The sequence below is a fragment of the Lissotriton helveticus genome, chromosome 7 (genome assembly GCF_964261635.1).
Source record: "Lissotriton helveticus chromosome 7, aLisHel1.1, whole genome shotgun sequence".
Classification (NCBI taxonomy): domain Eukaryota; kingdom Metazoa; phylum Chordata; class Amphibia; order Caudata; family Salamandridae; genus Lissotriton; species Lissotriton helveticus.
The window spans coordinates 82,408,986-82,433,502 of NC_136068.1; the positions used below are offsets into that span (position 1 = coordinate 82,408,986).

At 49.6% G+C, this 24,517-nt stretch overlaps 1 protein-coding gene across 4 annotated transcripts in view; it reads right to left on the minus strand.

Annotated features, from left to right (window-relative positions):
* Positions 1 to 13,915, minus strand: part of IFFO1 (intermediate filament family orphan 1) — a 133,015-nt gene extending 119,100 nt beyond the window's left edge. For 2 of the 4 annotated variants that reach the window (XM_078651554.1, XM_078651553.1), the window contains exon 1: positions 13,110 to 13,915. In XM_078651554.1, the coding sequence (XP_078507680.1) occupies positions 13,110 to 13,831 (722 nt within the window). In that variant the 5' untranslated portion in view covers positions 13,832 to 13,915. The remainder of the gene's footprint in view (positions 1 to 13,109) is intronic. The other 2 variants (XM_078651555.1, XM_078651552.1) reach the window with 1 other exon arrangement.
* Between the last annotated feature and the right edge of the window lie 10,602 nt (positions 13,916 to 24,517).

Sequence of the window (24,517 nt, forward strand, 5' to 3'; positions counted from 1 at the left end):
GGACCAACTGTGGAATATGGAATACAATGCTGGCTTTCGACAACTGGAGCAGTCTGTAGCGAGACTACAGAAATTCAAAAACGTTTTTACCAAAACATTTTTTTACAACTCTGCTTGATCCTATAAGCCGGGAATGTGGTGCCCTTAGCACAGCAAATATTTTGCGGATACCACTTTTAGTGGGAAAAAAATCCTTTCTAGCTCAGAATTACCACCCATCCGACATCTTTTTAAAAAAAAACTCATTTAGTGGAAAAGTAGCTTTCGTAGTAGACCTTCACTGTTCGACTAGAAGTAGTAAAGGAACAAGTTAACAATAGACTGAGGTTGCTGGTAAATACTGCTATTGGGAGCGTTTGTTACTACAGCAATACATTAACCAACCTGCAATCAAAGAGCACACCCATAATTATCCATCCTCAAACTATCATCTGTGGAAGGATAAACATCAGTATCTCAGAAAAACAGGTCTGGGGAAGATTCAATACAATGGTACGAAGACTGGCCAGCAAACTAACATTTTCACAGACACCTGTTTATTTCCTTTTTTTTTTTAAATAAAAGCTTCCCATCTAAATTTACGAATACATGCCCCTTTAAACATCGCAGAGTCCCTGTGAGCAGAATTGTGGCCGAATACCGATATCAGCCAGGACCTACAGATTCCAGCTAACAGCCAAACCATTAAGCTACAAAGGGCCATATGTATGAAAGTTACATTTTGCGATTCTCAAATAGCGATTTTTAGGGAATCGCTATTTGAGAATCGCAAAATGCTATGTATGTAGGATTTGCAAATAATTTTGCAAATCCTACATATTCCTTAATTGCAAATCGCAAATTGAAATTTGCAATTAAGGAATGAATGGGAAGACATTCTAAATTTGCGATTCTCAATTAGAGAATCGCAAATTGAGAATTCAATTTCAAGGGTGCCAGGGTGTTAAAAGGACACCCTGTTGCACCCCTGAAATGTGCATGAGTGCCCATGTGGCACACATACATGCCCTAATATGTGTGCCACATGGCACCTTGAAAAATGCAAAAAAGTGCATTTTCCACAGAAATCGCAAATTACCACCAACTTGAAGTTGGTGGTAATTTGCGAATCCTTATGGCCAAATTGCACTTTTTCTGGGCCTCATACATTGCATTTAAGGAATCGCAATTTGCGATTCCTTAAATGCGATCGCAACATAGGGAATCGCAAATTTGCGATTTCTTATTTTGCGAGGCTCTTTTGCTTACATACATACCACTTAGCAATTTTGCGATCGCAAATGCCGAAATTCAGCGAATTTCGGCATTTGCGATGGCAAAACTGCCTTCATACATATGGCCCAAAGTTCTGTGTACTGAACACCCTGGGCATAAGAGCATAAATACTCCATTAGAGGAAAGCCAGCTGGGCATTTGACAGTTAGCAATAGCTGTTGTTTTGGAAGAAAGGTACCAAGGGATGTTTACGGATCAGTTATCGTGCTCAAGATTATCAAGCATTTGCAATGCAATAGGCCGAAACAGAGCGCGGTGTCCCTGAAGTGTGCGCCGCGCTCTGCATTAAAGCAAAATAAAAATGTAAACACCAAAACAGAACGCGGTGTTCCTGAAATGGGCGACGCCCTCAGTTTTAAAGTTCTTTTTAAAAAAAGCTGAAAGAAAGTGCAGTGTCCCTGAAGCAAGCACCGTGCTCAGCTTTAAAATTTGAAAATCAAGAAGCGGCGGCAGTTGTCCCAGAGTGCTCTGTGGGGGATGGTGGGGAGCCACTTTTAAAGTGAAAGCGCGCATAGCGCAACATACAAGAAGTGGCCACTATTGTCCCGCGAGTGCTGTGTGGGCGCGCTGCAACTACAAGCAGCAGCCACCATTGTCCCCATTATTCATTAAACAAAATAGTGAGTCAATTAAAAGATGGGTGGGGAAAAGGGTGAAGCTTGTATGCCATGCCTCAATACAGCATGCCTCGCAGCAGTGCATGCCTCGCCGGACTGGGAAACAAAACCGGCCCCGGCAAAGTGCTCGGCTGCGGTTGGAGGTGCCGCCGAGCTCTTTGACGGGGCTGGTTTTCTGCCGATTTTGTTACAGGGCCGATTTTGCAGCTATGCTGCAAAAACGGCCCTGTAACAAAAACGGCCCCCAGGGGCCCAAAACCGGCCCCAACACGTGCGGCGCACCGGGGGATTGCCCGGTGCCCACTATGGCCAGTCCGGGCCTGAGTGCATGCGCGGCCCAGGCTCGACCTAATGAAGCCTCCAGAAGTGGGCATGGTACAGATTGAGGTGGGGCCGGCAGTACTATAGTTTAGTGCTCCAGCCGAAGTGGAAATATTCCAGTCATGGTTTACAGGTTTGGAATGAGAACTGAAGTTAAGGCTTTTAGAACTGGATACAGTACTGGTGTGAAAATACTCAGAAGCATAAAATGTTGTAGACAAAGTAATCCGAGCTTGGCAATAGACCAGGTGAGACCTCTAAAACTAGATATCAGCATACTCCATATGTGACATCCAGAACTGGATAATTCTTCACTTACTTCTACCTACTACCCCTCCTGGGGTCTATGCCATCAACCAGGACTCTCCAGCCATCTCTGTCCTGGGCTTTTCTTTCAGTCCGACTCCATAGGTAACCCACCTCCTTGCAGTCAGCCTCAACACCTTGACGCCTGGTGTTTCTTGGCCTTCCTCGTTTCCTCTTCCCTCAAGGGTTCCAGCGGAGGGCTTGCCTGGTGGGGTTTGATGCAGGCTTGCAGAGGGTGTGACCTATCCAGCCACAGCGTCTTTTCATGATTTCTTCATGAGTAGGGAGTTGGAAAGTCTGCTGCCATAGGTTGTTTTTGCTGATGGTGTTTGGTCAGTGGATTTGGAGGCTTTTCCTCAGGCAGGTGTTGATAAAGGTCTAGATGTTGTTGGTGGTTGGCACTGTTGTCCTCCATGTTTCTGCTCCATACAGAAGGACCAATTTTTTCTTCGGATGTGCCCTAAGGATCTGAAAACAATACAGTGGTCACGGCGCTCTAATTGTAGGCCCTATAAATGAATATACTCCATAAAAGGCCTAGAATTGTGGGCAGTATGCCAATTTAAACTTCCAAAATGAAATACAGTACTCCTAAGAAAACTTCTGAAAGTGGATACAATACCAAACGTGACCACCCTGAATGGACTGAATGCCTCAGAAAAAGCCTCCAGTGGCTGAAGTATTCAAAAACAGGGCCTCGAGAACAGGACAGCAACAATCCAAATATGGCCTCCAGATGGGAAAGGAGTATTCAAGGATGGCGCGCCAAACTGAGAAACAGCGCTCAGATGCGGCATCCAAGGCAGATCTATGGATTCCATGCATGGCCTCACGAATAGTGTAGCGATAATCCAAATATGTCCTCTGCATCTCAAAGGAGCACAGTAGGATGGCTCTCCAAACTGAGAAATAGTACTTCAGATGTGGCATCCAAGGCAGATCGATGGAACCCAGACATGGCCTCAAGAACAGGACAGAGGGCCCGATTCACAGAACTAACTTAAGACAAAATCCTAAACTTACTACCATTTTGGTATTCACAGAAGGCACTTACTCATTTCGGTATTCACAGAAGTTAGGAGTCCTAACTTTAGGACTCCTAAATGCCTTCTGTGAATACCGAAAGTCTTAAAGTTAGGATTTTTCTCAATTTAGTAGTAGTAAAGTTAGGACTCCTAACTTTCAGACTCCTAAATGCCTTCAGTGAATACTGAAAGTCTTAAAATTTGGATTTTTCTCAACTTTACTACTACTAAACTGAGAAAAATCCTAATTTTAAGATTTTCGGTATTCACTGAAGGCATTTAGGAGCCCTAAAGTTAGAGTCCTAACTTTGCTACTCCTAAACTGAGAAAAATCTTAACTTTAGGACTTTCGGTATTCACAGAAGGCATTTAAGAGTCCTAAAGTTAGGACTGCTAACTTCTGTGAATACCAAAATGAGTAAGTGCCTTCTGTGAATACGAAAATGGTAGTAATTTTAGGATTTTGTCTTAAGTTAGTTCTGTGAATCGGGCCCTGAATATTTAAGATGAGGTGTGCAGGACAGGCCTCAATACTCCAGTTATTAGAACAGCACAACAGATTACTGTCAATGCCTTGGTTGTTATAATAGTACAGATGAGGAAAAAGCAATTCAAAGGTGGTCTCCAGAAATAGACCATACTCTAGGTGTCACCTCCAGCGCTGAACACACAACACCAACTCTGGCCGCCATGAATGATCATAAAAATGCATTCATGACCTCCAGAACTGTATGTAATACCGCAGGTGAGGCCTACAGAAATGTACACAAAACTGGAAGTGTGAACCCCAGAAGTGGAAGTACCCTAGGTGTGGTCTCGCAACCTTGACGCAGTACTCCAGCAGTGGCTGTAAAAAGGCTGCAGGAAGCCTATCCAGAAAGTTCCAAATGTGAGATGTAGACAAAAAGGCTATCCCAAGAAGTGGGCACAGTATGTATGTTGGCTACTATTTTGTGACCGTGGCTCTCACGTGAGGCTTCTGAAACTAAACACAACACATTTGAATCCTACAGCGGGAACTACGCTTCAGATAAAACCTGACAGACAGACAGACAGACACACAGACAGACACACTTTGCAACTTGACAAAGCTCAAGCTACGCTCATGAGCTGGTTACAACGCATACCAGACCTCTAGAAAACCATCCATTTCCGTTCTTGGACTCCTGACTTCTCAATTCAAGTCAATAAGTCAGTACCTAGGCCTGACTGACTTTTGTTAGTGTAAGTAACAATCGAGTTATGCAGTTTGAGCCAGATGTGTGGTTTTTATTAAAATAAAAACAATTATTTCGCCCACTTCCCCGAATAGCTAAGATGTGAGTCAGCAACTTTCTGCTGCAGGGCCAGCTGGTGCCTCGACGGAGACCGAGTAGAGACACCGACGCCTTTGAGCAGGGCCGGCTCTAGGCTCATGGTGGCCCTGGGCAGGGAGCGTAGGTAGGGGGCCCGGAAGAGGGGGTCCGGGCGAGGCGGAGTGCGCAGGCCAGTAAAGAGGGGAGGTGGTCAGGGTGTTTAGAAGTGGAACAGAGCCGGAGGCCGCCAAATCCCTGCCAGGGGCCACCACGCAAATATGTATCCATCCTCAGAGGATTAATATATTAAGGATATATATTGGCGTGGTGGCCCCTGGGGTTTGGTGGCCCTGTGCAGGTGCACAGCTTGCACATGCCTAAAGCCGGCCCTGCTTTGAGAAAGTACTAACGAGATGACTGTGCTTAATTGGTAAAAGAATAAGTCCTAGTGTCCAAAGTTCTTTTTTCAGAAGCTCGCCGCTGAATGTCAGGACAGGCGAATACCAAGGCTGCGTAGTCTTGATTTCACCCCATGTCGTTGTCTTCCACCACCAAACACTGCCTGTCCTATTTAGTTCAGTGAGAGGGTTCACTTTGCTCCCTTCCTTTGTCACAGTTTTTCTTTCTCCTCTCCCATTTGTACTTGCCTCTATCTTGCTCAAAATCTGATGAGGAAAAGTAGGTGCTGGTCCTCAAATATTAGTGCCTGTGAGTCCCACCTGCATCCCCTGGTTCAAATTAAGCACTTGGTGAGAGGGTTGTCAAAAATCTGTAATCAGACCATTTACCAAACCGCCATACCAGACACTACAACAAAATTAAATGGAGACGTCAAAAATGAGAACATGTCCAGAATTGGCCAATATACATATATGAGCATCTGATCAAACGTCAACACAGAACCAGTCAGGAAACAGCAGGGCGGGTCTCAAAACAATGGGCCTCATTTATGAGAAATGACGCATCGATGCGTGAAAGCAGCAATGCATCACTTCTCAGTGCGCACTCCTTGAGTCATGATTGATACGTCATATTATACATATGGGAGCCTAAAAAAGGATTATGACAGTGAAGATACCCTAATACTTTGTCAGAGAGAGTAACCAACCCGAAAATCCTTGCCTACTACAGTAATCAGAAAGATTCTGTGCAACAAAATGCTTGTTTTAGCCATGTAGTACCAATCCGCCCCTAAGGCCTCTTGGTTTTAACATGTTTTTCACAATAAATAAGTCAATTATATTGCCTCTGTTGTATCTTTTTATCATAAACAGACCAACCCTACAGCATTGATATATCTTTTCTCAATGAACCAATCAAACGTGCAGCCTTTATCATTTGCTTGTTAGCATAAGCAACTCAGGCATACTTTGTTGTCCATTCAATTACAACCATGTGGCCTACCGTCTTAAAATAACAAATGAGTAGAAAATTAGAACTGAAAATCAAAATGCAACCCCTTCCCAGCAAAGGTAATTCCTTGTAAAAATACCCCTTGCAGGCTGTAACACAGTGTAATAACAATCCACCCATAAAGGCCTCTTAGAATTCACAAAAGTGTTTGACAATAAAAAGTCACACCTCCTGCCTCGGTTATAACTTAATAAACAGGTGCAGCAGAAAGGGGAACAGTTTATGTTTTCTGCACACACAAACAGCCAGTAGTAACACACACAGAGGTAAAGCTCACTCAGGCAGGAAAACAGGGTTCCCTCAGGCAGTGATCGTACAACACAGAGAGCAGTGCAAGCTTCTATCACACACAAAAAAGCATTGACAGCAGTTGTGCAAGCGTCAGGTGCACAGAACAGGCAGCAGCAGTGCAGCGTTCCCTCACAAATAGAACAGGAAGGAGAAAGATCAGATTCCCCTAACACTTAAAAACACGCACAGAACAGGTACTGTAAAGTAAGTAGCAGTGAACACTTCCCGCTCTCCACCACACACTGAACAGCTGTGCCCTTGCAGAATAGGTGCGGTACAAGCGACAGTAGTGCAGGCTTCCTTCATACAGAGAAAAAAAAGGTACAGCACGGGCAACAGGAATGCAAGCTTCCCACACACAGAATAAGTGGTGGGTACAAGACAGTAGCAGCGCTAGCTGCTCTAGTGCCGCTAGAGGTAACAGATTGCAAAGCAGAAAAGCAAACTAAGAGTGGGTATAGATTGTAAAGCATAAAGTTACAGATTCCAAAGCGAAAAGCAAACTTTGCTCCCACAACATGAAACTAGCAGAGTGCCACTCACCTCACACAGGTAGTAAAGCACTGGTACCAGTAGTGCAGTATTTCCCCACCCAGTGTTTAATTTGAGCTGGTGGTTTCCAGTGCTCGGCACCAGCACTTGTCAACAGCGGCACCTGTGACCGTCTGCCACAAGGTGGCGCTGTCTGACTAATTTAGAGATTACCACAACAGCAGTTCATTATTAATTCAATATAAATTAAATACCTGTCGCCCAAGCCATTCTTATAGCTTTGGAGGCCTGAAATAGTCAGAATTGTTAACACTTGTGGGAGTGTGTTGGTTAGTGGCTGTGTTGTAACTATCATTGGCAGCGTTGGCAGGGACAATGTGTGGTGCAAGCTCCATTGGCCTCCTGACGAGAGTCATGTCCCTTATTTTTCTACAAATTAAGCACTGCTCCACACACATAAATGGTACGGCACAGGCTACAACACTATCATCTTTCCCCAGCGGTGCAGCTGTAGACAAGTCTCCTTTACACACAAAACAGGCACAGTGGCCTGCTGTAGTGCAGCCTTCCCTCCCACACACTATTGAGATACCCAGGCAGGTACAGCACCGGCTGCAGCAGTTTAAGTTTACTCAAGCACAGTGCAAGCTTCACTGGCACAGAAAACAGGTATAGAACCGGCAGCAGAACATCAAGCTGCAATCAAACACACATCATGTAAAATAGGGAAAGAGTTCCTCACATATATAACTTAAATAAAGGCACCGCGGCAGTGCATGCTGCCATCAACCCAGAATAGATACAGCAAAAGCAGTCGCTGTGCAAGCTTCCCTCTGACAGATCATGCCCCCAGCAGCGGGTGCTGCTTGTCTTATGCACGGAACTGTATGGTTTCCGCCCAAACTTAGAACAGATACAAAAGTGCAAGCCTCCCTCGCATGAAATGTAGGCACAGCACAGGTAACGACGGTGCAGGCTTCCCTCAAACACAGACAGAGGCAGTGCAAGCCTAGCTTCCAGGAAGAACAGTGGCAGCATCTTCTGCAACGGTGCAAGACTCTCCCACACACAGGAAGCCAGACAATCTTTCATCGCTCTCAGATACAGGTGTACCATGGGTAAGCATACAAAACTAGTACTCCGGAGCACTGATGCTAACAAGTGCTGGATTACCACAGAACCTGTACACCAGTTCAGAGCAAACATCAGCAGTAAAAGCTAGGCCTGGGTGGAAAATTCCGTTCCGTTGGCGGAATTTGGGTAATTTCGCATTCCACGGAGAATGCAAAATTGCCCAAAATTCTGCGTTCCGCAACTTTGCGAAATTTTTTGTGTGTCCGCGTTCTAAAATGCATGTTCGCAAGATATTTCCCCCGAGCATGCAAACAGCGATTGCGAACAGTAAAAAAGCATCGCGAACAAGCAATTATGCGTGTTCGCAGAATTTCTGCGTGTTCGGAGATTTTTTACCATTTCGCAGAGATTTGCGTAACGCGATTATGCAAATTCCGCCCACCCCTAGTAAAAGCACACACCAAGGACAGCCGAGGAAATAGTGCCAGCTTCAATGACATACAGCACAGGGGTAAATGTGTGAGAAGAGTGTAAGCACTCTGTAACAAAGAGAACCTGCAGGTTAAGGAGGAGAGTAAACTTCCAACACATGAGCCCCGCTCCCCCCATCACATGAAGTAGGTGTGACAACCTACAGTGCAAGTTTCCCTAGCACTAAGGTCAAGAGAGTTGCCATAAAATTAAAATACGCCCCACTTCGAACCAACGCTCTTATAGCACAAAGCAAACGAAGCAAGTCATTGCGACCCTCCCCAGAATAGCCCTCTTGTATCTTCCTTCCAAGCATCTATCCGTTCATCCTTTCATCTACCTGCTGATATTCACAATTTCACGGTTACATTCTGTCATCAGTTCATTCTTTCATCCATCATTCAGTCTGTCACCATCCTGTCAGAATATCTATCCGTCCATCCATATCCAAACCTGTCTATCAAACCTATCTAGCAAGCTATACACCTTTTCACTCATTTACTCTTTCACTCATCCACCCATCCTTCCAGTCATTCATCACTCCATCCATCCATTCACTACATACATACATCCCATTCGCTCATCCATCCACCATTTCACTCATCCTTCCAGTCATCCATCCATTTAGCCTTTTACTTATCCATCCGTCCACACTTTCACTCGTCCCGCCATCTACTCAGCCTCCCTTTCACTCATCCTTCTGTTCTTTCAGTCAACCACCCTTTCATCCATCCACCCTCAGTTTCACTCACCCATCCATCGTTTAACAAGTCTATCCATCCTTTAGTTCATCCATCCATCCTCTCATCATCCATCTACCCTCTTTCACTCATTCATCCATCTGTTCACTAACTCATCCTTCCATTCACCCTTTCACTCATTCATCCATCCACCCTCCTTCTCACTCACCCATCCATTATTTCACTCATTCATTCCTTTTACTCATCCATCTGTTCTTTCACTCATCCATTCTTACATCCAACCTTTCACTCATTCATCCATCCACTCATCCATCTATTCTTTCACTCACCCATCCATTCTTTCACTCATCCATCCATTCTTTCACTCACCCATCCATTCTTTCACTCATCCATCTAGCCTTTTGCTCACTCATTCACATTTGTCAGCCAAGTTGTAGACAGAGAAGGCCCATCAAGAACTCCACCTCTGCTTTAGCTGCTAAAGCCGGGGTTAACAATGCCACAGCTCCATCCTTTCACTCATCCATTCTTTTACTCATCAATCCATCCATCCTTTCGCTCATACATCTATCTACCCTTTCATTCCATTCCTCCAGCCCTTTCACTCCATCCATCCACCCACCCTTTCACTCATCCATCCACCCTCTCATCATCCACCCTCCCTTTCATTCATCCATTTGTTCACTTACCCATACATCCACCATTTTATTCATCCATCCACCTTCCCTTTTACTGACCCATCCATTCTTTCACTCATACCTCCATCCTTTCAGCCATCTATCTACCATCCCTTTCACTAATCGTTCCATCCTTTCACTAATCCAGCCTTACAACCATTCTTTTACTCACTAATCCTTTATGGGTTCCAGAGTAGCGCGCTACTCACCGGAAAAAAGGCTTCAACACCTCATCACGGGTAGCAGGCGCGATATAAATGCAAACTTTTTCCCTTTTCTATCCCTCCCCTACCCTTCTCAATCCAAGTGACTGACTAACATATCCACCACTCAAATTACTTTCATATTTCACTATACTAATTCAACACTAATCCTTTATGGGTTCCAGAGTAGCCTGCTACTTGCCGATAAAGCGCTTTGACGCATCGTCAGGGGTAGTAAGCGCTATATAAAATGAAATTACAATGCAATAAAATACCCAGCCACACTTTCACTCATGTATCCATCCACCCTTTCATGTTCTTTGAGTCTTTGTCTGCCAAATTGCTGGCAGAAGAGGCCCATCAAGAACTCCACCGCCCCCCCGCTGCTAAAGTGGGGGAGAGGGAGGAGGGCCAGGGTAGACAAAGCCCCTGACTAAGGACAATGCAAACTTCTGGTAAATAAAACAGATGGCCTGTGGACAGCAGAGGCGCAGGAGCGATACAGCACTGGCACTTTACACCCCCTTCTACAAAGAATAGTAGCAGGGTAACCAGCAGTGCAAGCTTCCCACACACACACACAACATGTACACCACATGAGCCAGGGCAAGCTTCCACAATAAATGAAACTGACAGAGCATAGACAGCAGAGGCCCAGGCCTACTCCAACAGCAGGAGTGGTACAGCACTGGCACTTTACACCCCCTTCTACAAAAAACAGTAGCAGGGGTAACCAGTAGTGCAAGCTTCCACACATGTGCACCAAATGACGCAGAGCAAGCTTCTGCCATAAATAAAACTGACAGTGCGTAGACAGCAGAGGCGCAGGCCTGCTCCAAGAGCAGGGGTGGTACAGCACTGGCACTTTACACCACCTTACACAAAAAAGAACAGGAGCAGGGTAACCAGCAGTGCAAGCTTCCCACACACACACAACATGTACACCACATGACGCAAAGCAAGCTTCCGCCATAAATGAAACTGACAGAGCATAGACAGCAGAGGCCCAGGCCTGCTCCAAGAGCAGGGGTGGTACAGCACTGGCACTTTACACCACCTTACACACAAAAGAACAGGAGCACGGTAACCAGCAGTGCAAGCTTCCCACACACACACAACATGTACACCACATGACGCAGGGCAAGCTTCCACCATGAATAAAACTGTCAGAGCATAGACAGCAGAGGTGCAGGCCTGCTCCAAGAGCAGGGGTCGTACAGCATTGGCACTTTACACCTCCTCCTACAAAGGACAGCATCAGGGGTCACCAGCAGTGCAAGCTTCCACACAAAGTCCACCACATGACGCAGAGCAAGCTTCTGCCATAAATACAACTGACAGTGCGTAGACAGCAGAGGCGCAGGCCTGCTCCAAGAGCAGGGGTGGTACAGCATTGGCACTTTACACCTCCTCCTACAAAGGACAGCATCAGGGGTCACCAGCAGTGCAAGCTTCCACACAAAGTCCACCACATGACGTAGAGCAAGCTTCTGCCATAAATACAACTGACAGTGCGTAGACAGCAGAGGCGCAGGCCTGCCTCACGAGCAGGAGAGATACAGCACTGCCACTTTACAACCCCCTCCTACAAAGAACAGGAGCAGGGTAACCAGCAGTGTAAGCTTCACACACACACAACATGTACACCACACGAGGCGGAGCAAGTTCCACCATTAATAAAACTGGTAGAGCACAGACAGCAGAGGCGCAGGCCTGCCTCACGAGTAGTAGGGATACTGAACTGGCACTTTACACCCCTCTCCTGCAAAGAACAGGAGCAGGGTAACCAGCAATGCACGCTTCCACACACACAGTGTGTGCACCACATGGCGCAGAGCAAGCTTCCACCATAAATACAACTGATAGTGCACAGACAGCAGAGGCCTGCCTCAATAGTAGTAGAGATACACAGCACACCCACCTCCTACAAAGAAGAGGAGCAGGGGTAAACAGAAGTGCAAGCTTCACACACACAACATGTACACCACACGAGACAGAGCAAGCTTCCTTCTCACTGAAAATAGTACAGTGTGGGCAACACCTGGCCTAGCTGACCTCACCCGCAGACAGAGCAGACCCAACACCAGCACAAGCTTCCCTCAGACACTGGGCACGTAGAGCACATGCAAGCACGAGAAGCTTCTCTAACACAGATCGGGCACAGCAAGGCAGGACTGTAGCTTGATACAGCGACCCAACAAGTACAGCACACGCTGCTGCAGCACACTTACACTCACACATTTATTTTGCAGTTTTCTATAGATGCGACAAAAAGAGAGGCCAGCAGGCAGAAGAGCAAGCTTCGCCCGCATACTGAACGCTGCATCAGACGTCAGCAGTGCAAGACAGTTTACTTTATACGTATAATCAGGACAGCTAATACAGCACTGTAAGCTGTGGGCGCAGAGACAACGCAGGAAACAGCACTGCTGCTCCCTCACGAACACACCGGTGCAGCTGAGCAGTAGCAATGCGAGCTTTTTCAGAAGAGAGGGACAGCCTAGGCAACAGAGCAAGGCCCCCTCGTGCACAGATAGTGGTAGTAGCAGCACAGACGGGTTCAACACTTTCTTAACCGGTACTGGGGTCCTCACAGAATAGACCAGTGCAGTGCAAGCTTCCCAGACATACACAGAAGTACTGAAACTAGCAGTTGCTTTACGTTGTGGTGGTGGGACTTGTAACCGGTACCGAGATCCTCACAGAATTGACCAGAGCAGTGCAAGCTTCCCTGGCATACACACACAGAAGTAGTACTGAAAGGAGCAGTTGTTTTACGTGGTGCTGGTGGGGCTGGCCTAAAGCACGGCTGCCACCGACTTGGCATCTTACTACAGTGTGTGGGCAGCCCCAGCCACCCTTGGGTACACCTGGATGAATGAGCATCATACAGATAGCGCCCTCGGCGGATCTAGGCGCTCTTCCTTCCCTCTGCCCGGGGCTCTCACCTCCGTTTGTACTCGTCCCGCTCTCGCTTCACTTTCCCCAGCACGTTGTAGAGCGCCCTGATCTCCGGCGTGATGGTGTCGATCTGCACCCCCACCCCGTCGGGGTGCACCCACGACACCCCGGGCCCCTGCACCAGAGTCTCGGCGCCGCCGCCGACGCGCCGTGTGCTGGAATAGGTCCAAATGGATCCGGGCATGAAGCGGGAGGAAGGCGCCGAGGCGTAGGGGGTGGACGAGGGGGGACCCCCGGGGTGGCAGGGCGAGCCCAGGGGGGACCCCAGGGTCCTCCCGCCGCAGGGGGAGGAGGCGGCCGTGCGCCCCAGGCCCGGGCTGCCCACGCCGGTGGTGCTGATGCTGCCGATGGGCAGCCCCAGCGGCCGGATGGGCCCCACGAAGCCGGTCTGCACCGCCTGGTCCCGGCAGAGCGCCCGCCGGTGCCGCCCCTCGTCTAGCGCCTGGGCCAGCTGCTTCTCCAGGAGCTTGTTGCGGCGCTCCAGCTCGTGCACCTTGGCCAGGAAGCATCGGAAGCGCAGGTTGAGGGTCTTGAGGACGCTGATGTTGGAGCCCAGGTCGTTGCGGAGGGCCATGGCGGCGGCGGGCGGGGGCCCCGGGGGGCTCAGCAGCTCCTCCGAGCCGTAGTCCTGCAGCTGGTACTGGTACTGGTGGTACTGCTCCTGCTCCTGCAGGAAGAGGCTGGGGGGCAGGCCCAGCAGGGGGTTCATGGTCAGGCCAAGGACGGGGCCCGGGGGGGCTGCGGGGCAGCGGCGGCGGAGGGCGCGGGCTGCATCCTGCTCAAGGCACCGAGATGTGATGAGACGTCAGGGGAGGGAGGGAGGGATGCTGAGAGGGAGGGCTGGGGAGGGAGGGGGCGCTGTGCATACCAATGCGAGGGAGGGCGGGGCCGGCCGAGACTGCAGAGCAAGAGCCGAGGAGGGGGCGGCGGGGGAGGCAGAGCTGAAAACCGCCGGGGGAAAAAAACACAAGAGGGAAGTAAATGACGAAAGATGCGGCGAAGGAGAGAGAAGGAGGGAGAGAAGAGCGAGGAGGGTAGACATGTCAAGGGGAGAGAGACAGAGCGCGCATCTTTGTCCTGCGCCATGGGTCTGCAGGGTACGGCCTCGGGCAAGTCCGGTGCCAGAACCACATCATGCCTGGATGCTGTGCACAGCGAGCAGGACATGCGGCAGTGCCGCATTTATTTATTTATTTTATGTGTTTTTATATAGCGCGGACTTTACCCGAAGGTGTCAGAGCGCTTCACAATAGGAACATAACTGATACATGAGGGGAAAATTACATGAGAACAAATTACAAAAGCGAACGTTAAGTTACATGAGGCAAAAATGACAATTGTGAGCAAACAAAATACAAGAGGTAGCAAACGGTGCATCACAGGAGGAAAAAGTGACGTGTGCAAGTTACAAAAGCGTACAAAGTACAAGTAGAGGTATAATACTGCAATAAATGGCAGACACTCAAACACAAGAACAAACGTTACGTAGGCAATGGTGCCACTTGTGCAAATATCGAAAGCAAACAAAATGTAAGAGGTAGCAAACAGTGTGTTACAAGAGAAAAGTGACGCGTGCATGTTACAAACGAGTACCAAACACAGGTAGAATGATAATACTGCAATAAATGACATCACATACTGGGAATGCACTTCCAGGGTCATGGAGAAAAGGATTCTCTAAAATGGAGGGTCTTCCTTCAGATAATAGAGAGGGTGTGAATTACATTTGGAAGTGTACAGGGTACTCACAGGCCGGCCGCGCCCAGAGCACCCTGGACTCAGGCTGCCAGGGTCCGTCATGGCAGACCACCAGAGTGATGGCTAAACACAGATCTGCAGTTACCCCCGATGGCAGCAGTGATGTGCTTGGTGACAGGGTGTTATGTCGGTGTTGTCATCAGTGATGTCATTCGTGGCCTCTTTAATGTGTGACGTCACTGGCCGTGTATCGGGCAGGGAGATATGTTCAGTACCAAACACGTCTGACAAACTGCGCATTGAAGTTTTGGATACCTAATCTAAAATCTTTAGCTGACATTATTTCCAGGAAATGTCACTTTATGTATGTTTTGTCATTATCATACGACAGTAGGCTGCCTCGGCAGAGAACCAGCATGTTCTACAGCAGAGGTTTTTATTAACCAGTGTTTTGGTGAATGACAATGACGGTACACTACACACACGTCACATGCATGTCCTGTCGCCCGGAAGCCACGCTCTTAATCAGTCACCTCTGTCCATACGACCAAGGATTGCCAACTTCCTCAGCAACAGATACCGCCGTGTGTTTATCTTTTGCTGTTCTGGAACAGCCAAGAGCTCCGAGGTGAACAAGAAATGTGTACAGTCGGCAGGATTCTTTTGTAATGTGACCAATAGCCCTCTAATAATCATTCTAAAACGATTTACATAGCTCTTAAATACTTTTAACAGTTTTCTTTGTGTTTCTTGTTTTAAGTTTATGTTTTAGAAGGAATAAATACTGGATTTCACTGCTTTTCCTAACATTTTTACCAGCCTGGACTTAAAAATATATGGCAGGTCGGTAAAAAAGGACCAGACGCCAACCTTAACCTTAATGTTATCCTCTGGACGAGTCCTGTGGACTCGCTGCAGCGCCCATCTGTACTACAGGGCGGGCTGGCAGTGCCAAAGGGCTGCTCTGACAGGTCAGGGCGTCTCTCAGTTTTCTGTCTGTCTCTGGGCCTGTTTTAGGGTCTGGTGGGCCAGTCTCTCCTGTTCATTTCCCAGATATTACCACCTTGCTGCTGCAAGAACAGATGCATGCAGTCTCCCCATACCTTGGAAATACTGACACAGTGAGTCCTTACTACTTCAAAACTGCCCCAGATTGCAAATGTGGCCACTTTTTTTGAGCTGATTCGCTAATGGGGGCACTTTTATTTTAGCGCTCGGCTAGACCCAGGCCATTTTTCTGCCCTAGTCTGACCCTGATCTGTGGGTGCTGTGCACAAGTCCTTTGCTGCTGCCCACATTGCCCACAGGGCAGGATGTGCCATGTGGTCCATGTCCTGTATGTGTGTGTGCGTGTGTGTGTATTGTATTTATAATAGCGCACTTCTACCCGGAGGCCTCGTAGCGCTGTATTCATACCGCTGTGGAACCCATCCTGGCTTTCCTGTGAAATGTCCACTCCTGGGCACCCCCAAGGTGAAGCCAGGCATCCCAGCGCTGTTGGGGCCGTTGTGGAGATTAAGCAAGATATTGCCCAGAGTCACAGAGTGGGACCCATGATTGGAATAGGCACCGAGGCGAGAATAATCAGGTCTGAGGAAATTGAGCCCAAGACCCGCCGAGGCAGGAATTGAACCCTGGTCCCGGGCCAGACCTCTGCATCAGGGTCTGCCGCTCTAATCATTGAGCCTCTCTTCTCCACTGTACGCAATGCTCCAGTCCACAGGGCCCTTCCAGTCAGAGGTATTTAAGTTGTGAATGACCCCCACCCAGGTTGGCGAAAGATGGAGACCAGTCTGCAAAAGAAACAAGGGCCCAGTGTCATTCTGGGTATGTGATGCCCGTTGTGTAGCGCAACATGTCTCCATTTAACACTCTGTTTTAAAATAGCACGTATATATCATGACCAAATGTCTTTATTCAGATGTTCCAACAAAGAAAAGGAGGGGTAGACCCTGGGACACTGGAATTGTGCGGCAGGAGAGGGCCACATTATGTGGCAGGGTTGAGTGAATTATGGGGCAAGAAAAAGCAAGTTATGTGGCATAATGCAGCACATTTTTTATAGTATTTATTCTTTTGTACGTTTTTCACTTGTTAACTCTGTCTGGACATTGGGTGCACCTCATTAGTACCAGTTTAATACACAAATGCCGCATAAGCAACAGAAAGGTGACCAGTCAACCTGTGCAAAAGGCTTTCACCTGCTCAGCAACACGTGCCACTGCATTTCTAGTAACGTTTTAACCATTTGAGCTAGAAACATATTTTTTGTTATAATCTGCAGATTATGCAGCATTGTAAATCTGCCCCTAGGTGTTTATATGTCTGACGTAACAGAGAAGATGTACTCTCAAATATATTTTTTTAACCCCCCCCCCCCCCCACCCGGTTATTTTCAGGTCCTTTTACTGCAGGAAATGCAGTGTTATAAAAACCCATATATCATTGGGAACTGTGAAATATGCAAAATTGTGCACGGTGCTCTGTAATATGAATTTCATGCTGAGGTTGACTATTGTCAGGGCTATTAGGATGATGCAGCATCGAGGAACAAATTATGTGGCAAGGTTATCTAAATTATGTGAAAAGCAATGCAAGTTATGTGGCACCTTCCCTCTCAGTAATATTTTCTTCCTTTTAAGCTGGAAATAACATTTATTGTGAAATCTTTAAATGTTGCTACAAATAAGTTAAAGACATAATTAATGACATGGTAAAAACTGTGGAATAGTATATTTAAAAAAAAAAGCAACGGTGAAATGTTTAATATTGTGCAGTTTTGCATTTCTGTGTTTTGATATTTGCAGACCTGTCACCAGAACCACTCAATGGAAAAATCACGTTACACGGGTACCCGTTATGTACACACAGACGCACGCACGCAAATACACACACACACACACACACATTACGTACAATAATGATATTACTTTGAAATCGTACACAGCATTATTCAAGAGCTCTTCAAAGCAGTTTGCGTTAAATAAAGTAGGTGTTGATGATACTCGAGTTAAGAGGTGCCTAAACAAAACCGAGCCATCCTTAGAAAAGAGGCGATGGTTTTCATTTAGGCGCCTGGGCCCTGATCTAGGAATGTGAAAATAAATGAACAAGGATTTGAACTTCCCAGTGCTTCTTTGCTGAGTCTTGGCGCTCACGCTGACTCTCCGTGCGCCGTGGGGCAGATGATTCGAATCTGCACGTTACAAACTGATTTGTCAGATTTCAGAGAAAAACATGTTTTTCCGTAGGAGGGGCAGGGGAAGCGTGCTTGGGGGCACCTCGCCCGGCCCCACACCGACAGCTTTCCCTCCCATTCCAAGCAGGGCCTCTTACCCCAGGGCGCGAGCGACGGGTCTGCACAGGTGCAGCGGCCCCCCCGCGGGAAGCAGCGCGCTACACACATTCCTTATGGAACAAAGGGTAAACGTACATTTGTGTTTAGTATAAAATGTTTTATTAATAACTCGTTTTAATTGGTCGTAGAGCATACGCATGTCAGCATTAACTTTTTAAAATTGGTTAAAATTGACCTTTTATTTCATTACAAGGTAACGCCCGTCACCGGTCCGTACCCAAATAAAAAAAAAATAATAATAAAAAAAAAAAAAATATATATATATATATATATATATATATATATATATATATATATATATATATATATATATATATATATTTATATATATATATTGACAGATAGCGCGTTTTCTAACTTAATTATCGCAACTTTAGATGACTGTGCGAGAAGCAACCCAAAATGCTATGAAGCGCTATATAAAACCCATAATGCATCACCTATTAAGCCCAAATACGTGTTAGGGCAGATTAATGCAAATCGATTAAAACAGTGGGGTGGATATTTCCTATCGACGTGAAATCATTTAAAATCGATGGCATTGTTGTGCCTCAATGTGAGTTTGCCTGGTGCAGAGATCGGCGTGTCTCTAGCGGTCACGGTTTTCCATCACCGAGGTGCGTGTGCCCTGCCCGTCACGGGTTTAATCCCTGTGAGACAGTCCTGCAGGCTCACGCACATTCTGCTGCGGTTTGCGTGTAAAGCACAGTATTCCATCACCGAGGTGCGTGAGCCCTGGCCGTCACGGGTTACAGACACTGTGAGACAGTCCTGCAGCCTCACGCACATTCTGCTGCGGCGTGCGTGTAAATCACAGTAAGAGGTGCGTGCGCCCTGCAGGCTCACGCACATTCTGCTGCGGCGTGCGTGTAACGCGCGTGTAAATGACCGCAGAAGAGCTCGGGCGGTGAATGTTCCATCACAGTGATTTGTGGGGACGGTGCGAGTGGCGGCTGCAGTTAGATTGTATAAATCAGCGGTTAATGTATTCTTTTTTACAGATTTGCTTAACATGCAGATGAACCGACCAGAGTAAAATACCTCATCGGCCCGAGGCGTCCGTGCCAGACGCGTGTGTGGCCGGGGTCCCAGTTTCCAACCCCAGTTGTGCTTTGCTTCTATAAGAATAGCAGCAGACAGATAGGCCCAGTTTCCGCCATGTGGCAGCGGCGGGTTTCTTCTCTGTGCCTATTCCGGGCAGCCTCAGCTGTTTCCTGTGACTCAGGCAGGGCCCTGGCGGGGGAAGGAGCTGGAAGTGTCTCCAAAGCCCGGAGTTTGTCTAAGCTGCCCAAGATGGCCGCCGCGCTCAATACTTGGGTCATTAGTCATTGTCCGGGGATCCAGACTTGTATTCACAACGACGACCGTGGCGGAGGCCAGGAGGGCCGTGAGGTCATGACCCCGTCCTCCCTTCGACCATCTGCTGCGCCGTGCAGCGACTGCACACACTGGATGGATGGGAGACAGCCAGATGTCCCCTGGATCTGACTGCACTCCACACCCAAAGAATTGAAAACAAGCTGTAAAGTCTAGTCAAGTACTTAAAAATCTTTAAAAACACAAACGTGGGGTAGGATATTGTGGTGTCCCAGAGTGGGCCTGCTGGACAGAGGCACAGGGACACACGTGTTCAAGGTGGTGGTTAGTTACGCACTGACCACGCCCAGGGCTCTGGGCTATTTATTCAACACAGGCGCGCTACCGCGCTCACGTAAGGGGGAAACCAAGACCCTGCACGTCCCAGGGGGGGAACACACAGGAATCGGTGGGAGGGGGCGTGTGCTGCAGTGGTACGCCCCACTGGCAGCAACACTACATTCCTCCTTTACCTAGGGATGAAAAACAGGAATATGCAAAACATTCAGATGCTCAAAGTCTATCTCTCCAAAGTCTATCCGGTCAGCGACCGTGTTGAGGCATGGGGGTGATGACATCCATGTGATAGTTCACCAACTGTCTCTGGTGCAGTCTCTGATAAACAGGCAACATGATATAACACTTTAACTACAAAAACAGAACAGTCTTACTTCAGATCTCGGCGGGGTCAGCCATCTCGATCACCTCAACGCCAGCACTGTGCCACGAAGTCGCGATACCTCTGGGAAGGCTTTGGGCACGGACGTAGGCTGTATCTTGTCTGGCTTCGACTCTCCCCGGAGGCTGCAGGTGATTCTTCCGAGTCTCTGGTTTCCTGAGCAGTGGAGTCCTCCACGGGTCTCTGCGTGACCTGGATGCCCGGGGCATTGTCCTCTACTTGGCTTGCTGCAGTGCTGATATCCTCGGAACTTGAGGGCCGATGAGGAGTGGTCGGGTACCACTCATCCTGGTCACAGTCTATGTTCTCCTCAGGCACTTGCTTGAAAAACGGGACATTTCTGGTGACAGACTCACCGTTCCTGGTAGCTGTGATCATAGTTCCATTTACTTCCGTCACTGTCCATGGGTCTAGTTCAAAAGGCATGCGGAATTTCCCTCCGGGGTGACGGTCTTTCACCAGGACCCTATCTCTGACTTGAATTGAACTGTCCGTTGCTCGCCTTCGTCGGGACGCTTCTTGATTGGTTTTGGTGCGCTGTTCCATGGACCGGTTCTTTGGGTGTGGGGCATGTTCCCACGCAGGGTGGTGCGGGATGGTGTCTACTACGACTCTATTGAACGAGAGTCGGCTTGGAGAGACTCCTGTAGTGCAATGTGGGGTCAAACGGTACTCTCTGAGGAACTGGTAGATTGCCAGCTCCAGACATTGGCCGTCTGCGACAGCAATTTGTATAGTCTTGTTCAAGGTCCTCATTAGGCGTTCGACCTCTCCATTAGCCTGAGGCCACCTGGGCGTGATCCGTCTGTGCTTGATGCCTTGGCCTTGGAGGTACTCCGTGAATTCGCTGCCGTTAAAGGGTGGTCCATTATCGGTGCGGATTTCTTTCACGAGCCCATGGGTGGCCAGTATCTTTTCGAATTTTGGTATCGCTTCCCACGTTGCGGTTGACGACACAATCTCTACTTCCGGGTATCGGGAGAAGTCATCCACCACTACGAGCATGTACTTGCCCCCAGGGAGGCTACCGAAGTCCGCACTCACTCGCACCCACGGGGACGTGGGGCCATCCTCGGTCACTATTGGCGCCGGAGGGTTTGGGAGGCTCGTCGCTAGACACACTGGACACCTGTGGATCACTTCTTCCACCGCTTTGTCTAGCCCCGGAAACCACACTTTGCTTCGGAGCCTGTTCTTGGATTTGACGATTCCTTGGTGCGATCCGTGTGCCAGGACCGCGGCTTGTTGGGTCAAACTGCTGGGCAGTACTAGGCGAGGGCCTCGCAGGAGGCACCCTTCTGTGGATACGGACAGTTCGTGCCGAACTTGGTACAGGGCCTTCAGGACGGCTTGGGCATTCGATGTGCGGAATGATGCTGGGCTCTGGAGCGCTTTCCAGTCTCCACTCTCTATGGCATGGATCGCGATCTGGAGGCAATCATCGTCCTTGGTGGCACTTGACACCTCGTCCAGAGACATGGGACGTGGTCTTGACCTTTCGACGATCAGTCGGACGTATTCCTCGGTGTCTGCTGCTTCAGCTGCTTCTGCCTCAGAAACAGGTCGGGCATGTCTCGACAAGTAGTTCGCAGGATTGCGCGAGCCTGGCCGATACTCCACTGTGAATTGGAACTCCTGCAACTGCAGCACCCACTTCTCGATCCGTGGGGGAGGGCGAGAGGAAGAGCCTTGGAAGAGGGGTATCAGAGGCTTGTGATCAGTGACTACTGAAAAGGGATGTCCATAGAGGTAAATGTGGAAATGGCGGCACCCCCACAGGATTGCGATGGCCTCCCGCTCTATTTGGGAGTAGCGTTGTTCGGTGGGTGTGAGGGTGCGGCTGGCGTATGCAACGGGGGCCCACTCCCCGCATGGTTGACGCTGTGATAGGACGGCGCCCAGGCCGGTGGGGCTGGCGTCTACAAGCAGTTGGGACTCATTCTGAGGGTTGAAGTATACCAGCGTCGTGTCGGCCGAGAGAGCTGCTTTCGTGTTCACAAACGACTCCTGTTGGTCCGGACCCCACGTCCAGGCAGTGTTGGATTTCGTGAGGTCCCGGAGTGGTCCAGTTAGGTCAGACAGGTCCTTTATGAAACGCCCGCAGTAGGTCACCATGCCTAAGAAACAGCGGACTGCGGTTACTGAGGTGGGTGCGGGCGCGTTGTGGATGTCTTGTACTTTCTCCGGGTCCGGGCCTACTCCTTGATCGGAGAACTTATACCCGAAGAAGCTTATGTCTCTCCGCAGGAACTCGCACTTGTCTTTGTGAAGAGTCAGTCCTCTCTCCTTCAGGCGGTCGAATACTGCGTGGACGCGCCGGATGTGCTCATCTAAAGTTGGGGCATGCACCAGGATGTCGTCGCTCACGTTTAGCACCCCGTCGAGGCCTTGAAGGACATTGTGGATAATATTCTGAAACACTTCGGCGGCGCTTGAGATGCCGAAATTGAGCCTCGTGTACCTCCACAGGCCAGCATGTGTAGAGAACGTTGTGATTGGGCGCGAGTCTGGGTGAAGCGGGATCTGGTGGTATCCTGATCTCAGGTCCATTTTGGAGAACCACTTGGACCCGGCGAGCTCCCCGATGATGTCGTCAATGGTCGGCGTCAGGTGACGTTCCCTCTTGATGGCCAGGTTGGGAAGTCGCATATCCACGCATATCCGTACTGCATCGGGCTGCTTCGGTTTCTTCGCCACCACGATGGGGGACACCCACGGGGTGGGCCCAGTCACTCGTTCGATGATTCCTGCTTGTTCCAACATTCTCAGCTTGGCTTCTACCTTGGGTCTGAGGTGGAACGCGATCCGCCTGTGTCGCAGAGCAACAGGGGCTACGGATTGGTCAATGTGGAGCTGGACAGGAGGCCCACGGAGGCATCCGATGCCCTCGAACAGCGAGGAGTGTTCAGTGACCAGATGATCTAGGCTTTGGGCTTGCACGGTAAGGGCAAAGTGGATGAGTCCGAGTTCACGTGCCGTCTTGCAGCCAAGGAGGAATCCAGACCCTTCCTGGGACACATAGACTTTCGTCTGTAGTTGCCTGGCGTCGTGGGATATGGTTGTTCTGAATACCCCGCACAGGCGTAGGGGCCGCCGAGTCCCGTAGGCAAACACCTGCACTCTGGTGGGGTGAAGGGCGGGAGCGTCCACTAGGTCCCGGTACACGCTGGCCGCCATGAGGTTTATCGTCGCACCGGTGTCGATGAGGGCTCTGATTGCCTGGTCATGGACTTGGACAGTGCACATCGGCTCGGATGATGATGCGGCAGTCAGGGTGTTGAGCATGCGCACCACGTGGACAGACGCGGCATCTTCTTCGTCGTCGTCCATGTCGCTGCTGGGTGACGTGTCTGGGAGTGGCGCCGTCTTCCGCGTCCGGGAGTGTACACGTGCTCGCCAATTTCTTCAGACGCGCGTAGAACACATCGACAGACTCCTCCGGGAGTTGGCGCGCTTGTCGGAGCAGGAAGCGTTCGTAGTCTGCGCTGGTGAAAGGTTCGAAATACCTGGTGATGGCATCACGCAGGGTGGCGTACGTGTGTGGCGGGTCGCCTTCCGTGATGTCTTTAGAGATGTCGTGGATAGCCTCTCCTCCTAGGTGCAGGAGCATTGCTCGGCGTCTTCCCACCGCGATGTCCGCTGCAATAAAGTAGGTCTCCAAACGTTCTACCCACTTTTTCCACCGAGACGCTTGGGAGGGTGGCGTGCCGGTGACGGAAAATGGCTCCAGGGGGGCACATTAGCCATGTTGGCAGTAGGAAAACCAGGCGGGGGACACCCACAGCACTGGCGGGCAGATGCAGGTCTTCTCGGGCCACCCAGGCACAGCAGGCAGGAGCAGGCACCCCCAGGGCACAGGCAGGCCTCTTTCCGCTAGATGCGTGAGGAATTGCTCCCGTGTGAACCGCGCATGCGCGGGACTGCTGGGCCGACGTGCGGGTCCGGCGGCGTGCACGGAGCGGAGCGCGGGCCCCAGGCAGAGGGAGTGAGACTGAGGCAGGGCGCGGGGGCAGCCGTGTGGAGCGGCAAGCAGCAGCCCGTACCTCGAAGGTGAAGAGATGGCCACGTGGAGGCACCGGAAGGCAGCGCCGGCAGCCGGCAGGTAGGATGTCGCCAGGGGAGGCGAGGGAGAGCTGAATCCTCCTCCACCAAGGTATGGGCGGGCAGGGCGAGGGACGGAGGCGTCGCTGAGGCGGCGGGCAAGGGTGACCGGCAGGGTCACAGAGCAGCCGGGCACGCGATGGTTCGGGGACAGACCCCCTCGTCGCCAATGTGGTGTCCCAGAGTGGGCCTGCTGGACAGAG